This window comes from Mauremys mutica, chromosome 8, assembly GCF_020497125.1.
Source record: "Mauremys mutica isolate MM-2020 ecotype Southern chromosome 8, ASM2049712v1, whole genome shotgun sequence".
In the NCBI taxonomy this organism is placed as follows: Eukaryota; Metazoa; Chordata; order Testudines; family Geoemydidae; genus Mauremys; species Mauremys mutica.
The window spans coordinates 69,729,667-69,747,622 of NC_059079.1; the positions used below are offsets into that span (position 1 = coordinate 69,729,667).

The 17,956-nt window shown below is 45.7% G+C and overlaps 1 protein-coding gene across 4 annotated transcripts in view; it reads right to left on the bottom strand.

Moving 5' to 3' along the window:
* ATF6 (activating transcription factor 6) overlaps positions 1-17,956 on the bottom strand; it is a 401,392-nt gene that overhangs the window by 177,321 nt on the left and 206,115 nt on the right. For all 4 annotated transcript variants that reach the window (XM_045028792.1, XM_045028791.1, XM_045028790.1 and 1 more), the window contains exons 12-13: positions 16,586-16,688; positions 8,067-8,131 (exon numbers count right to left, since the gene is read on the bottom strand). In XM_045028792.1, the coding sequence (XP_044884727.1) occupies positions 8,067-8,131; positions 16,586-16,688 (168 nt within the window). The remainder of the gene's footprint in view (positions 1-8,066; positions 8,132-16,585; positions 16,689-17,956) is intronic.

The following is a 17,956-nucleotide window of genomic DNA, read 5'->3' on the forward strand; positions in this document are numbered from 1 at the left end:
CTACCAATCCATAAATTGGTAAAAAGATGATCATGGTTACCAGTCCTTTTGCACTGCACCATCTGTTGCTGTCATAAGTGCCCCTGGCTGCTCTTAGCCAGGGGCGCAAAAGCCAAAATTGGGAATGACTCCCTGAGTCAATCCCTCCTTTTTGGTATCTAAAAATAGAATCAGTCCTGTCTAGAATTTGGGCAAGTGTACTAGAGAACCACTGTATCATAGAACCAGAGAGCACAGCTGCTCTGTGTCAGATCCAGCAGAAATTATGAGCTGTATGCTATTCACAGGGGGTGCTCCTGCAACAACCCCACCTGTTGATTCCGTTCTTCCCCCAGCCTTCCTGGGCTACCGTAGCATTGTCCCCCCACTTGTGTGATGAAGTAATAAAGAATGCAGGAAGAAGACACAGTGACTTGTTAGTGAGAAATGAGTGGAAGGCAGCCTCCAGCTGCTATGATAGTCCAGACAGGACAGTAAGGAGTGTGGAGGAGAGGAGCCCAGCATCCCTCTGCTAGTCCAGGGGCAATTGAATCTTTTCTTTACACATGAAGGCTGGGGGCTGATGGAGCTCAGCCCCCTGTTGCTATGATGACGATGGTTATCAGCCATACTGTACCATCTACCACGAAAAATTAGGACCAGGCGCCCTTGATTGACCTTACCGATGCTAGTCGGCATGGTTACCAGTCCTTTTGCACTGCCCCATGTGCCAATAGGCTGATGATGAGGACGGGTACCAGTCGTTTTGTACCATCAGCCACCCATGGCGGGGGGGGGAGCAAGGATATTGGCGTTGAGTGCTGCAGCATCGCATCTATCTGCAGCATTCAGTAAAGATAAGGTGACATGTAAAAGAGTCAAGAGAGGATTGTTTTCCCATTCACTTCTGGGGGTGGGAGGGGGTGGTGCGTAGATTGCCGAGCTATGCCCTGACCCACTGCGGATACTGTGTTTGACCCTAGAAGCATTTGGAGCTCAGCCAAGAATGCAAATACTTTTCGGAGACTGCAGGAACTGTGGGATAGCTGGAGTCCTCCAGTCCATGAGCGTCCATTTGATTCTTTGGCTTTCCGTTACGCTTGTCACGCAGCAGTGCGCTGAGCCCCTGCTATGGCGTCTGTCTGGAGATTTTTAAAAAATGATTTTGAATTTCGTCTTCTGTAACCGAGCGCTGATAGAACAGATTTGCCTGCCCTTACAACGATCACATCCGCATGGTCCAGCGGGAGCTCTTTCTTTATTTTGATTTTTAACTGCATCGCCACCCGTGCTGATCGGAGCTCCACGCTGGGCAAACAGGAAATATTCAAAAGTTCGCGGGGCTTTTCCTGTCTACCTGAACACTGCATCCGAGTTCAGATTGCTGTCCAGAGCGGTCAGTGGTGCACTGTGGGATACCGCCCGGAAGCCAATACCGTCGATCTGCGGCCACACTAACCCTAATCCGATATGGTAATATCGATATTAGCGCTACTCCTCTCGTTAGGGAGGAGTACAGAAACCGGTTTAAAGAGCCCTTTATACTGATATAAAGGGCCTCTCAGTGTGGACGGGTGTGGCGTTAAATCGGTTTTACGCTCCTAAAACCGGTTTAAACGCCTAGTGTAGACCAGGCTTTAGATACTGCCCTCCTGTCTCCTCCCAGGCTAGCCTCCTCACTGAGATTTGCCTAGGGCTTTTAAAGCCTTCTCCTGCCCCAGCCCAGCTGTCACTACTTAGCCCAGCATGTTCGTCTGAGCCAGCCCTCGTTAGGGCTTGCAGCTGGGCTCTCTGCTGAGTACCTGCATCTCTACATCTGGCCTACTGGCCAGAGAGCAGGCTGTAGCCAGCATTTTGGCAGGGCTTTAAAGGGGTTTTACCCCTGCCCTGCCACACATCCATTCTGACCTTTCTTGTTCTCCTTTGTCTGCTAGGCTTAGAGTCCTAGCGTAATGGAGACCCTTTTAAACATCACCTCCAAGAATTCAGGAGGGATTAGTCTACTGGGTCTCATTCCTCCATCTCTTCCTTGGGCGTTATGGTGGGGTGCCCCTTTAAGGGACAGTCTGGCGCTTACAGCCCAAACAGCTTGAGTGCAATCAAGGAGCCCTCTCTGGGGCTAGGCTATATGAACAGGAGAGTGAGAGAGAGAAGAGACCAGAAGCCATGCTGGCTGCTATGGGTTGCAGAACCCCTTGGACTCCGGATCGCTAGCCTGTTAAGACAACAGAGGCCTCAATGCCTCCTTGACTGAACCTCTGGGCTTCAGTCCTCCTGCTTCACCCGTGAGCTCTGTTCAGCAAGTCCAACTAAGACAGACTCCTGCTTGACACTTGTCCACTCTTCAGGGATTAATGCACCTCAGCAAGTATTTGCAGCGACTCAAACAACACTGTCAAACAGTAGCCTGTATTACTCCACTAGAACACTGCACAGGATGCTCATTGGTTAGCACAGAGAAATAAAGGCTAAAGCATAGTCCATTCTGGTCAGCCCAGAGCCCAGCCAAGCTGTAGTGCACTCGTGTTCAGGCTCTGTGTTTTTCTCTCCGTATCATCGTCTTAGTTCCCAAGTGAGAACTTCCTCCAGAATCCAACACTTATCCCCAACCTCACACCTTCCAATCCTTTGTTCTCAAGCTGGGCTCTATGCTCACTTTACCCAGTGACTCAAGGAAGTTCAAACCCACAATTGTTATCCATAGATGATCCAGCATATTTCTCATCACCTTGGTAACTGTTCTACCGGGCACTTCCATGATTCTTACTGCACAGTTTCTAATCAGTCAATTTACCGTTTCCAATCCACAGTTCAGAGCCATTTCATATCTTCCCTTTCAAAAATTCTGTCACATAATTCACAATCTGAGCCTGAACTGCTGGCTGCTTTCTTGGCTGCACAGAGTATGCGTGCGTCTCTCTGTCCTGGGCAAACCTTACTTCATCAATCCTTAGGCATTATGCCCTGTTTCCTATAAATGTTGCATCTCAGGTCTTTACAATCTCTTAGCAGGGGCTACCTGGGTCAGCTGCTCCCCTCACTGTGGGTTTACCTCAATCCCACTTCTCGGGTACCTCTACTGGTTCCCAATCCCAGGACTGATGCCTAGGCCAGTCCCCGCTGGATCTCTTTTCATACTCAGACCAACTGTCCATCTGCCAACGAGCTTGCATTACATAGCCCCTTAGTCTTCCTGTCCACTAACTACATTTTTAGCTCATGGGAACACATCTCAGAGTTTTCCAACTTCACCAACATTGAATCATAGAATCACAGAAGATTATGGTTGGAAGAGACCTCAGGAGGTCATCTAGTCCAACCCCCTGCTCAAAGTAGGACCAACACCAACTAAATAATCCAAGCAAGGGCTTTGTCAAGGATTCATACAAATCCTCCACCTGCACCCTTATCCCATCAGGCTCAATGGGTAGTGCTCAATGGCTCCCTGTTTAGTTGGCAGCTGGTATCAAGCGGAGTGCCCCAAGTGTCGGTCCTGGGGCCGGTTTTGTTCAATATCTTCATTAATGATCTGGAGGATGGTGTGGATTGCACCCTCAGCAAATTTGCAGATGACACTAAACTTAGAGAAGTGGTAGATATGCTGGAGGGTAGGGATAGGATACAGACGGACCTAAATTCTCAACCCTGTTAGGCTGAGCAACATCTAGATTAAGCAGTTTTCTCACCCCACCGGATATTGCAGTTCATAGGACACAGGTGTTATGCTTGAAACCTGGGCCAGTCTCCTCTGTTGGAGTCTTCTGAGTATCTTTGTCGCTTTCAGCATAGGTGGGGAAGGAGAAAAGGCGAAGCATGGGGCCACTGTGTTCAGTTTTATACCCTTGGTCCGTGTGCTTGGGGAACACAAGTCCAGGCATGGCTGGTGGGCATTGCTGAGTCACAAGATGAAGCAATACCCCAGTAATACCCAAGCCCTCTACACCAACATTCCACACAAAGATGGACTACAAGCCATCAGGAATAGTATCCCCGATAATATCACGGCTAACCTGGTGGCTGAACTTTGTGACTTTGTCCTCACCCACAACTATTTCACATTTGGGGACAATATATATTTTCAAGTCAGTGGCACTGCTATGGGTACCCGCATGGCCCCACAGTATGGCAACATCTTTATGGCTGACTTAGAACAACGCTTCCTTAGCTCTCGTTTCCTAACGCCCCTACTCTACTTGCGCTACATTGATGACATCTTCATCATTTGGACTCATGGAAAAGAAGCCCTCGAGGAATTCCACCGTGATTTTAACAATTTCCATCCCACCATCAACCTCAGCCTAGACCAATCCACACAAGTGGTCCATTTCCTAGACACTACTGTGCTAAGCGATGGTCACATAAACACCACCCTATACCGGAAACCCACTGACCACTATACTTACCTACATGCCTCCAGCTTCCATCCAGGACACACCACACGATCCATTGTCTACAGCCAAGCTCTAAGATACAACCGTATTTGCTCCAATCCCTCAGACAGAGATAAACACCTACAAGATCTCTATCAATCATTCTTAAAACTACAGTACCCACCTGCTGAAGTGAAAAAACAGATTGACAGAGCCAGAAGAGTACCCAGAAGCCACCTACTACAGGACAGGCCCAACAAAGAAAATAACAGAACGCCACTAGCCATCACCTACAGCCCCCAACTAAAACCTCTCCAGCGCATCATCAAAGATCTACAACCTATCCTTAAAGATGATCCCTCACTCTCACAGATCTTGGGAGACAGGCCAGTCCTCGCTTATAGAGAGCCTCCCAACCTGAAGCAAATACTCACCAGCAACCGCACACCATACAGCATAAACACTAACCCAGGAACCTATCCTTTCAACAAAGCCCGATGCCAGCTCTGTCCACATATCTATTCAAGTGACACCATCATAGGACCTAATCACATCAGCCACGCCATCAGGGGCTCGTTCACCTGCACATCTACCAACGTGATATATGCCATCATGTGCCAGCAATGCCCCTCTGCCATGTACATTGGCCAAACCGGATAGTCTCTACGCAAAAGAATAAATGGACACAAATCTGACATCAGGAATCATAACATTCAAAAACCAGTGGGAGAACACTTCAATTTCTCTAACCACTCAGTGACAGACTTGAAGGTGGCAATTTTGCAACAAAAAAACTTCAAACACATACTCCAAAGAGAGACTGCTGAACTTGAATTAATATGCAAATTAGACACAATTAACTCAGGCCTAAACAGGGACTGGGAATGGTTGGGTCATTACACTAATTGAATCTATTTCCCTACGTTAAGTTCTCCTCACACCTTCTATGGGTCATCTTAATTATCACTTCAAACGTTTTTTTTCTCCTGCTGATGATAGCTCATCTCAATTGATTAGACTCTTTCTGTTGGTATGCATACTTCCACCTTTTCATATTCTCTGTATGTATAAATATCTCCTGTCTGTGTGTTCCATTCTATGCATCCGAAGAAGTGAGCTGTAGCTCACGAAAGCTCATGCTGAAATAAATTTGTTAGTCTCTAAAGTGCCACAAGTACTCCTGTTCTTTTTGCCAATACCCCAGTGTGTCTCCTGTGAGTGAGAATTGTAATTCCTCTCCTGGACAATGGCTGGTGGTGTCTGGTCAGCACCCACCCAGCATTGGTTACCGCCCTTGTCATTGTTTCTGGAGAGCTAGTATCTGGGTGCTTCCCAAACCCACAGTATATTTTAGTGAAAACTATACAACACAATTCTTATAATTTTATATGCCTTAGTGATACACATGTCTAGATGGGACAATGGGTTTCAGCAGATCATAACCTTTCCCCTGATACCTCACATGGCATGCTTTATTGCAATATCACAATTATATATAGATGATGAATATGGGGGTTACAAAGCACTCCTCTGGGGTATAAAGTGTCACAGTGGAATCTCCATCATTGGAGATTTTTAAGAGCAGGTTAGACAAACACCTGTCAGGGATGGTCTAGATAATATTTAGTCCTGCCATGAGTGCAGGGGACTGGACTAGATGACCTCTCAAGGTCACATCCAGTCCTATGACTCTATTCAAGATATTTAAGTCCAAAGCTGACTTCAAAGAGTTACAAAGGGATTTCCAAAAAATGGATGAATGGGCAACAAAATGACAGATGATATTCAATGTTGATAAATACAAAAAGAAGAGGAACAAAAATTAGTAGGGGTATGGAACAGTTTCCATAAGAGGAGAGATTAAAAAGACTGGGACCGTTCAGCTTGGAAGACGACGACTAAGGGAGGATATGATAGAGGTCTACAAAATCATGAATGGCGTGGAGAAAATGAATAAGGAAGATTTATTTACTCCTTCACATAACAAGAACCAGGGGTCACCCAATGAATTTAGTAGCCAGCAGATTTTAAACAAACATAAGGAAGTACTTCTTCACACAACAATCTGTGGCACTCATTGCCTGGGGATGTTGTGAAAGCCAAAAAAACAACGGGGTTAAAAAAAAAATTAGATAAGTTCATGAAGGCTATTAGCCAAGATGGTCAGGGATGCAACCTGATTTCCTGGGTTTCCCAAGCTTTTGACTTCAAGAAGCAGGGGGTGGACAACAAGAGGGTGGATCACTGTTCTGTTCAGTCCCTCTGAAGCATCTTGTATGGGCCACTATTGGAAGACAGGATACTGGGCTAAATTGACCATTGGCCTGAACTAGTATTGGCCGTTCTTATGTTCTACCTGGTACAGGTAAGGACTGCCTTCATGGCCCAACTGGTTTGGAATGATGTATTAAAAAACAAGAGATAAGGGGTATGCCATAGTACCAGAAAAAGAAGCTAACGAGCTGATTGGTGAAGATTAGTCTTGGGTGACGTATAGAGTGCTTTTAACTTGTAATCAGGTCTACTGTAAATATAGGCAGTTTGGGGACCTATTTAGGGAGCACATCTTCTGTGTAATGTGAACTGGCACTCTCTGAGAAACACCTGCCCAGAAGGATCAGTAATATAGTAACTTTTTCTTTCCTATACTGTACTGTAGTTTACTTTTAGCAACAAAATTGGCTAAGTTTGCTTGTTTGGCGTCTTGAACATTTTTCATAACAAAATACAAGTGTAGTTGGTCAATTGGTTATACTTTTAATCAATAAGCCTGATATGAGTTCTAGAGACTTTGCCTGCTCAGACTCAAGGCTCTGAGGTAAGGGCCTTATGAATTGGGTGAAGCGGCTCCTTCCCTGACCTAAGAGAAAGGGAGACAGCCTGCCTTCTTTCTACAATCAGAAACTCTGCTGGCTGGGTTTGGTTTTGAGGCCTTCTTAAAAAGGATATTTTCTTTCTTTCTTTTTGCAGTGTCCCAGGATATTAGAGAGACAAGGTGGGTGAGACAATATCTTTTTGGTCCAATAAAACATGTTTTCTTTTTGTCAATTTGCTTTTGGTCTCGCTGTCTTGGATCCTGCAAAGGAGGAGACGTTTAAAACTCCCCTTCCTCCAAAGAAGAGTGGGCAGGGAAGATCAGTAGGAGATGAGAGAGCTATTTGTCTGTTTTAGGTTTTCTTGGCTCTAGCATAGAAGCCTTCTCTCTCATGATGAGGGTCCCTGGAATGCTCTCAAGGAGAAGAAACCCTTCCCTTATTGGAGCTACTACACTTTGTAGCCTTTTTGAGCACTTGAATATTCCTGTAGAGTCCTCCAGGCATCTTCCTAGCTTGGGGACTGGATTGATGGATGGACTTCTCACCAAGACCGGCCCTATGCTTTTTTCTGAAGGTTCTCTCTTCTTAGGAGGGGACTCAGTGGAGCGAGAGGAGGACTCCAAGAGTCATTGATAGAAACGCTAGAGGAAAAGGAGAAAGAGCCATAACACTAGGGTCTCTCCAACTTAAATGCCCCAGAGAGTGAACAGAAAGATTCAAATACACTAGTTTAATAAGGGTCAGTAGTTTTGCCAGTAGAGGTAGATGACGTCTGAGGCAAATTATGAGAGCCAGATGGGGTATTCAGAGGTGGGCAAGAGAACAGGTATGTGTAAGGTAATAACCAAACAGAATATCTAAACACCGCTAATCCAGATGAACAGGATTTGTCCTAACTTACCTGATGCTGGGGTCTGTGTTTGGCATGGCGATCAACTGAGAATCTGCATTCTCCCCTGTAGAGCTCTGAAAAGGGAAAAATAAATCACATCACACAAAAGGGAAATCAACAAACAGTCTCACTGAATTCAACAGTATACTGTATATGAAACCAGGTCGCCAACAATTGGTGAGTACGGATTACCTTGCAGCACAAATCTGAGACAGGTGATCACAGATTCAAGTCCAACAGCTGGGTTTATGCCCAAGTCTGACAATAAGGCTATAAATTACTTAGGGGGAAAGGGAGAAAATGACTGCTTCACTTTAAGAAGTGCCATTTTGGGAAGAAGAATTGTTAAGCCCACTGCTTTCTGTCAGTCGCAGGTGGCTATCACCGGTAAAATGTAAAGCTCAAGGGAACTTTAACAAATATAGTGAATAAAGCATGACACCTTGACTAACGTTCCATCGCCTCATAAAACAGATGCTAATGTTGAAAGTCTGTGTGCAAGCTACTGTGAACACATGACTGCTGCAGTGTTCCCAGCAGCTACTCCATTAGCAGTATCTAATTAGATGCCTCAAGAATGAAAGACCCTGTATAGGAGCCAAAATCTTTTCCACTGCAGAATGATTTAACTGCTGCAGAAATAGCCAACACAACATTCTAATTAAAAATAACAGTATAAAAAATCAATATGGTCCCTATTAAATGGATCAAATACTACTAACTGATGGATCTCAAAACACAGTGCAGTTCTTCAGCTGTGTAGTGAGGCGGGGTGGCCTCCCACGGACCCGCAGTGGGAGGAACCCCTCACTGAACCCTGGTGGACGGAGTCAGGCTGTGCTCATCCCTCTCGCTGGAAGTCAGTGGACGGGACAGGAAGTAGAAAAGGCGGGTCTGGGAGCTCCGTTGGGCTGCAGCTGCCGGAAGAAACAGTCGCCTCCTGCTCGCTCTCCAGCTGGGAGACTGCTGAAGGCCCCTGGGGAGCTGAGGACTGGCTGGGGCCGCCGGAGCCGAATGTTGCCCAGCCCACAGAAAAGTTGCCAGGACTGCCACAGGCCTTCTACCCTGATGATTTGAAGAGCCCTTTACAGTCCCAGGTACAACCTGAGGGGGAGTTAGGAAGTAGCCCAGGGGCAGCCGACCCTAATCTGGCTGCAGCACTACCTGAGCTTAGGTCAGCATGTTGCAGTCAGGGTCCCTGCTGACCCCGTGGCAGACCACTCTTCCACTGTTAGGGCCCTAGACCAGGATGCAGTGGAGTGGGCGGGCCTGCGTCCTCCCCAACTCTGGGGTGGCACTCTCCCCTTTTCTCGGCCAAGAGGCCAGTGTTTGTCGGCCATCCACAGGAGATAGGATGCCCGAACCCATTGCTGCTTGGCCCTGAACACAGGCTCGAGCCATAGACCTTGATTGCCCTGCCTGACTGAGGGCCCGGAGCTAACTAACTCCAGTTGTTGCTCAGCCCTGACCACAGGCCTGAGCTATAGACTCATTACCCTGTCCTGACTAAGGGCCTGGGCTACCTGTGTCTGTTGCTCACCCCCCTGAACACAGACTGAAGCTATTGTCGCCCCACTAATTCCCCACGGTAGGCGACATGCTGGGACGTAGTGAGGCAGGATGGCCCCCCATGGACTTGGAGAGGGAGGAACCCTGCTGCTTAACCACAACAAGCTGGTGTAAACTGATGTGGACACATTGTCTTAAACAGAGCTATGCCAAGTTTCACCACCTTAGGATCTGGCCCTTCATTATTACCGGGGAAACATCAGTGAGTTGTATTTGCAGAGGGATACTGTTTGAATTGGTTCTCAACCCTATGCTGCTCAATATTTTTATCCATACTCTGGAATAAAGTATAAGCTTATTGCTGATAAAGTTCGCAGATGACACAAAGCTGGGTGAGGTGGTAAATAATGACAGCAGCAGGTCACTGATAGAGTGTGACCTTGATTGCTTGGTAAGCCAGGCCCAATCAAACAAAACATGTTTTGACACAGTCAAATGCAAGATCACACGCGTAGGAACGAGAAAAAGAGGGTAACTTTTCGTAACTATTGTTCTTCAAGATGTGTTTCTCATCTACATTCCACTGTAGGTGTGTGTGTGCTCACCACATGCACTGGTGCCGGTAGTTTCTCCCTCAGTGGTATCCGTAGGGGACCAGCTCTGGCACCTTCTGGAGTAGCGCACATATGTGCTGGTATTAGGGGCACTGCTGCCCTCACCTTCAGTTCCTTCTTCCCAGAACTCCGCCAGAGGGGAAGGAGGGTGGGTCATGGAATGGACATGAGCAACATATCTCAGAGAACAACAGTTATGAAAGGTAGCCATATTTTCTTCTTCAAGTGCTTGCTCATGTCCATTCCATTGTAGGTGACTCCCAAGCAGTACCTCTGGAGGCAGATAGGAGTTCATGAACATGGCTCTGCCAAAGCCAGTATCATCTCAGGCCTGCTGGGTGATGGCATAGTGCGTCGTTAATGTTTGTACCAATGACAACATTGTGGCTCTACAGATGTCCTGGATAGCCCTTGAGGAATGAGCCATCACTATCGGTGGCAAGTACCGATACAGGTGATGATCCAAGCCAAAATCCTCTGCGAAGACACCAGGAGGTCCTTCATCCTGTCAGCCACCATAATGAAGAGTTCAGTAGATCTGTGGAGGGCTTGGTGCACTCCAGGTAGAAAGCCAGGGCATGCCTGACATCAAGGGTGTGCAGATGCCTCTCCTCGTTGGATGTGTGAGGCTTTGGACAGAACCAAAGATCTGGTTCTGGAAGTGTCATAAACAGATAGTTAAGGGTTAAAGTCTCTTTTACCTGTAAAGGGTTAACAAGCAGTACCTGATGAACACCTGACCAGAGGACCAATCAAGGGACAGGATAATTTCAAATCTCTGTGGAGGGAAGCCTTTGTCTGTGTTTCTTTGTTTGGAGTTAGTCTCTTTTTGGATTTAAGAGAGGCCAGTCATATCCTTCAAGTTCTCCAAGTTTCCTGAAATAGCCTCTTCTATTCAATATAGTGAGTATTAGTTAAAAAGGCAGATTAGTCTTTTAAGTTACTTTCTGTATTTGCAATTGTGTGTTTTGCTGAAGGAATATCTTTATTTCTGTTTGCTGTTACTTTGATTATTCTGAGAAAGGAGTGGGGGGGAGAGCCTCTCCAGGTATATAAGTTAGACCCTGTATTTTTGCATCCTGGTAATACAGAGATAGTGTACTTTTTTTTCTTTCTTTAATAAAATATTTTCTTTTTTAGAACTTGATTGATTTCTTCCCTTGTTTGGATTTTCAGGGGAAGGGGAGGGGGAAAAAGTGAATCCCTCTTTATTTGATTCAAGGAGTTTGAATCAAGGTATTTTTCCCAAGGACTAGGGGAAAGGGAGGCGGGGATAGGGAATCCCTCTTTGTTTGATTCAAGAAGTTTGAATCAAGGTATCTCTCCCAAGGACAAGGGAAGGGGGAAGAAGGGGAGGGGGAAAAGTAAATCCCTCTTTGTTTGATTCAAGGAATTTGAATCCAGGTATCTCTCCTAAGTACTAGGAGAGGGGAGGAGGGAAATGGATTATTTCCCTTTGTGTTGAGATTCAAGGTGTTTGGATCTGTGTTCCCCAGGGGAAGTTTTTGGGGGAACAGGGAGTGTGTCAGACACTTAAAACTTGACTGGTGGCAGCGAGAACCAGATCTAAACTAGGATTTTACTTTAGAGGAGTCCATGCAGGTCCCCATCTTGTGAACGCTAAAGTTCGAGCCTGAAATATCACCTTGTGCACCAGCGAAGAGCGGTCCACAGTCAACGGAAACAACCTCATCACCTACATCGCTTCCAGAGGGACCAAGCCCAAGTCCACAGTCTAAGGAGGAACTGGTGTCTCCAGCCTCAAGGGAACAGTTCCAGACTGAGCAGGAAGCCGATGACAGCCTTAAGATAGCTTGGGCGGCGGCACGGAGCAACCCACCACCTCTCAGCTCTTCTAATCGATCCCAGTTTGTTGTAGAACAAGGACTTTTATATAAGAAGATTCTTTCTGGTGGACACCAGGAAGGCCAGCATCCTCAAAAACAGTTGGTAGTTCCAACTAAGTACCGGGACAAGCTCTTAAGCTTGGTCCATGATCATCCCAGTGGTCATTCTGGGGTGAACAGAACCAAAAACTGGGAGGGGATGGGCAAGGACGTTGCCAAGTATGTCCGGTCAAATGTATAAAAAGTGTTCTTCAATGTCAAATATCTCGTTGTTTACATACTTAGTAATATATGTAAGAGTGCATGTGTTTTATTAATCTGTTTATTTTAAAGTTCTAGGAGGAAATCACCGCCAGTGTGGTTCCCCCACTGTCTGCGATTTGGGGGGCGTGTCATAAACAGATAGTTAAGGGTTAAAGTCTCTTTTACCTTTAAAGGGTTAACAAGCAGTACCTGATGAACACCTGACCAGAGGACCAATCCGGGACAAGATAATTTCAAATCTCTGTGGAGGGAAGTTTTTTTCTGTTTTTTTTTTTGTTTGAGTTGAGTCTCTCTTTGGAGCTAAGGGAGTCCAGACACCTTTTCAAGTCCTCCAAGATTTCTGCAGTATTGTTCATCTATTCAGGCTAGTAAGTGTTAAAAAGGCAAACTAGTATTATAAGTTTATTTCTACATTTGCAATTCTGTGTTTTGCTCAAGGAATATCTTTATTTCTGTTGCTGTTACTTTGCTTTTACTGAGAAAGAAAGGGGGAGGGAGAAATCTCTCCAGGTTTATACGTTAGACCCTGTGTATTGTTCCATCCTGGTATTACAGAAATAGTGTACTTTCTTTTGTTCTTTTAATAAACTCTTTTCTTTTTAGGACTTGATTGATTCTTCTCTTGGTTGCATTTCAAGGGAAGGAGAGGGGGAAGGGGGGGAGGGGAACTGGCTGTTTCTCTCTCTCTGGTGAGATTCAAGGGGTTTGAATCTGGGTTCCCCAAGGGAAGTTTGGGGGACAGGCAGTGTGTTACCCACTTTAAACTTAACTGGTGGCAGCAGAACCGGATCTAGACTAGGATTAGTTTAGAGGAGCCCATGCAGGTCCCCATCTTGGAACCCAACAGCTCCAAGTGGGGGAGAAGACCTATGACAGGAAGATATCCTGGTTGACATGGAATTGTGACACCACTTTTGGCAGGAAGGCTGGATGGGGATGCAGTTGGACCTTATCCTTGTAGAACACTGTGTACAGCAGCTCTGATGTGAGGGCTTTAATCTCTGAGACTTATCTCACCATGGTAATAGCTACAAGGAATGCAACCTTCCATGACAGGTGAAAGGGAGCAGGAAGCCAGAGGTTTGAAGGGAGGGCCTGTGAGTCTGGAGAGGATTAGGTTGAGATCCCACTGGGGAATTGGGTCCCAAACCAGTGGAAAAAGTCTTTCAAAGCCTTTCATGAACCTGATCATCATCTCGTGCAAGAATACTGATCTACCCCTGGACATGAGGGTGGAAGGCTGATATGGCCACTAAGGCTGATATGGCCTTGATCAATGAACATGCAAGGCCCTGGTGCTTTAAGTGAAGCAGGTAATCTAGGATGGATTGTAGAGACAACTGGATTGGAGAGATATTCCGCTCCAACGCCCATCAGGAGAAGCGCTTCCACTTTGCCAGGTATGTTGCCCTGGTAGAGGGCTTTCTGCTCTCCCAGAGGATCTGCTGCAACTGACTAGAGCAGGCTTGTTCCTCAGGGTTCAGACATTCAGCAACCACACTGTGAGGTAGAGAGAGGCGAAGTTCGGGTATAGTAATCGTCCGTGATTCTGAGAGAGCAGGTCCAGGTGGCTGGGAAGTGTCCACAGGGCTGCCACTGCTAAGTCCATGAGCGTGCTGAACCAATGCTGGCAAGGCCAAACGGGGGCGATCATAATGACTCGTCCCTTGTCCCTCTTGATCTTCAAGAGGACCTTGCTGATCAGTGGGACTAGTGGGAAGGTATACATCAGGTCGCCTGACCATGACAGGAGGAAGGCATTGGATAGTGATCCATTGTCAAGGCCTTGCAGAAAGCAGAACTGAGAGAAAAACTTCCGGCACCAGCGCATGTGGTGAGCACACACACCTACAATGGAATGGACATGAGCAAGCACCCAAAGAAGAACAGAGGTCACACCTACAGAATGGTTTCAGAGTGGTAGCCGTGTTAGTCTGTATCAGCAAAAACAACGAGGAGTCCTTGTGGCACCTTAGAGACTAACAAAGTTATTTGGGAATAAGCTTTTGTGGGCTAGAACCCACTTTATCAGATGCATGAGACTGATGCTCTTCCTGCTCCTAAGGTAAAGTAACTTGATAATAAGGACTTTTAAGTGCACAGAATTCACACTACCCATCAGTGGAAGGTTTCCCTCTGGCTCCTATACCAAGGTTGAAGGAGGGGCACATTGCTGCTGCAGCACCTTCATCCTCTCTGGAGCTCTAGATCTGGGCCTGGGCCATGTAGGAGACTGAGTGGGCCCTGGCAGTACCCTTGGTGCAGATCAAAGTCAGCAGAGCTGGAAATATGTTTAGTGCAGATGGAATCTTCAGAGATTTTTGCAGCAAGCCTCTAAAAAGCTTTATTGGGCCTGTGCATATGACAATTTTCAGAAGCCTATACTCTGCCAATGCTGGATGGATTTTCATGAGGTCAGCCAAAAGCACCTCCCTGGCCCTAGGACCATCTCCTCACCAAATTTGAAATTCCTGCTCCAAAGTACACAGATGCTAAAACTTTTCAATTAAATAGCTGGAAATATTTTCTTAAAACAGGGAAAACGGTTGTTTTGCATAATCTTGTTCTTTCAAATGGCTGAACTAATTTTGATGATGTTTTTTTTAGTTCAGCCTGAAGCAGAGTGCAAGCATGGAAAAATTCAGCCTGATTATTTAAATTATGGCAAAGTAAAAACCATCTGAAAACAGTGATTTATGCTGGAAAGAGTCAGGCAATCTTAACTATCGATGTTGCTGCCAGCTCAGTCTATAACACCAAGCATAGAGAAATAAAAGGAATCATTGCAGATATAGAGGTAACCACATGTATTAGGTTAAGTACAAAAAGATTTACAGTCTCAACACTCTCCTTTGGGTCTCTATCTTGAAAGTTTATTTATATTGATTTTACTATTCACAAAAGACAAAACTCAAGCAAGGTATAGAGTCGAGGAGGTATCTACAGCTTTCATTCACAGCTCTTGTAACACCACTCAATCCTTATCTGCCAAATCCACTGCTACGCCAGTCCTGGCATCCCTTGAACAGCGGTTTACAACCATGCCGAACTGTATGGCAGTTCTGTGATGTGGACGAATATCTGCCAAGAACTTAAGGTGAGACCATTTTTGGTTGTGAACTTCAACAAGTTGAGAGTTGAACCAGTATCAAGCGGAGTGCCCCAGGGGTCGGTCCTGGGGCCAGTTTTGTTCAACATCTTGGGATGGACTGCACCCTCAGCAAGTTCACAGATGACACTAAACTGGGGGGAGAGGTAAATATGCTTGAGGTTAGGGATAGGGTCCAGAGTGACCTAGACAAACTGGAGGATTGGGCCAAAAGAAATCTGGACAAGTGCAAAGTCCTGCACTTAGGACGCAAGAATCCCACGCACAGCTACAGGGTGGGGACCGACTGGCTAAGCAGCAGTTCTGCAGAAAAGGACCTAGGGATTACTGTGGATGAGAAGCTGGATATGAGTCAGCAGTGTGCCCTTGTTGCCAAGAAGGCTAATGGCATATTGGGCTGCATCAGTAAGAGCATTGCCAGCAGATCAAGAGAAGTGTTTATTCCCCTCTATTCGGCACTCATTAGCCCACATCCGGAGTATTGCGTCCAGTTTTGGGCACCCCAATACGAAAAGGACATGGACATTCTCCAATTGGAGAGAATCCAGCGGAGGGCAATGAAAATGATTAGGGGCTGGGGCACATGACTTATGAGGAGAGGCTGAGGGAACTGGGCTTCTTTAGTCTGCAGAAGAGAAGAGTGAGGGGGGATTTGATAGCAGCCTTCAACTACCTGAAGGGGGGTTCCAAAGAGGATGGAACTAGGCAGTTCTTAATGGTGGCAGATGACAGAACAAGAAGCAGTGGTCTCAAGTTGCAGTGGGGGAGGTCTAGGTTGGATATGAGGAAAAACTATTTCACTAGGAGGGTGGTGAAGCACTGGACTGCGCTACCTAGGGAGGTTGTGGAATCTGCTTCCTTAGAGGTTTTTAAGGCCCGGCTTGACAAAGCCGTTGCTGGGATGATTTAGTTGGGGTTGGTCCCGCTTTGAGCAGGGAGCTGGACTAGATGACCTCCTGAAGTCTCTTCCAATTGTAATCTTCTATGATTCTATGAACCAGGGACTCCAGAAATAACTAGTGTGTTAACCCTTTGCTGTACCAATCTGCAGCTTTCTTTTACATTTAATCTTTGATCAATTTCACTACACACAAAACCCTTGTGGAATGAGCCATATCTCAGGAAAGCTGATCATGTTGCCAGCAGTTAATTTGTGCTGCTAATGATTCAGCAGTACAAACCTACCTGGACAACTTGTGTTTTCTGTTGCTGGTTTTCTGACATTCTTCTAGACCTTGTCCTTTCCACTTCATGCCTATGAACCCATCCTCGAAGTTCGTGATTTAATCTGTAAAATGCAACATTAAATTAGGCATGTCTTTAAAAAAAGGAGTCAAAACGTCTTGGGTTTTGAGCAGCATTTTAACAATCCACTTGAAAATTATTGCGATTTAATGTTAGGGTTTTGCTCATCTTAACATTTTATATTGTGTTCCTTTTAACACTGGGGCATGAGTGTTAGTCACAAGTTCAAAGAGAATTCATAGCTAATATCTGCCATGTGTTAATATTGGACTGGATTTTTCCACCTACAGTGGTTCCTATATATAATTAAACAGACACAAATCCTGAAAGCAATGGGGGAATATTGAGAATTTAAATCACAAGGCTACCAACTCAAGAATAAAATTAGATTATAAACTCAAAAATTAAATTTAATAGAGTAAAGGGGAAATAAAGAAGAAAAGAAAAAAATATGCAGTGATGAATTCACATCTTTAGAAATCACACAATTCCAGTTCTTCCATCAAGGCAAAGAAAGTATTAGCTACTTCAATTATATCTTTGTTTACTTTATGATGTTTAAGGGAAAAAGTCATGACCTGTGTATCTCTGTCTTTAACTGGCCTCTAAATCCATTTTATAATAAATTTTCTAACTTCATAATTTTATTAATGGAAAAGCTTTGGACACAGGCAGATCTGTGGTGGACTGGATGGCTCAGAGAATTGTTACAATGTTTTATGATTGTTACTCGTCTCTAGCAGTAAGTAGGCTAGGCTGCTGGTTCCAAGTGAGCGAAGGCTGATGGTGAGTGAAAGTCAATATCCCACCTAACAGCATCAGAATGGAGGGTCCAGTGCCTCCAGGGGAATTGGGAGTCTCTGATTATCTTAGGACAGGGGATAGGGAAGATGGGGAACTGCTTTTCTTATATAACAGAGAAAAAAGTAAAAGTAAGTCACCTAGAGTTCCCCATCCTGCAGAGAAATACACTGGACTTTCTGGGCAATTGGAAAAATTGCTCCCTCTTCCCATTGCTCCCTCTTCTCTTTGCGACCCCTCTCTCTTTACTCTCCATGGCTCTTCTTGCTCCCCCTGAATGCTTTCCCCACCTTTCTTACCCTAAACTCCACAGATAATCCCCTCTCCCTCCCACACCAGGAACTGACCTCTTTGTATGCATGAAGGCCAATAGTCTTCAGTGCTCAGTAACCCATTCCCAGCTCCCTGCTGGCTGCTCCACTTTCCTAGCAACCAAAAAGGATGGGCCCACATCCTCTCCATGAAGCTACCTCTCAGCTGTTCTCAATTCAACGGAAGATGAAAGCTCAA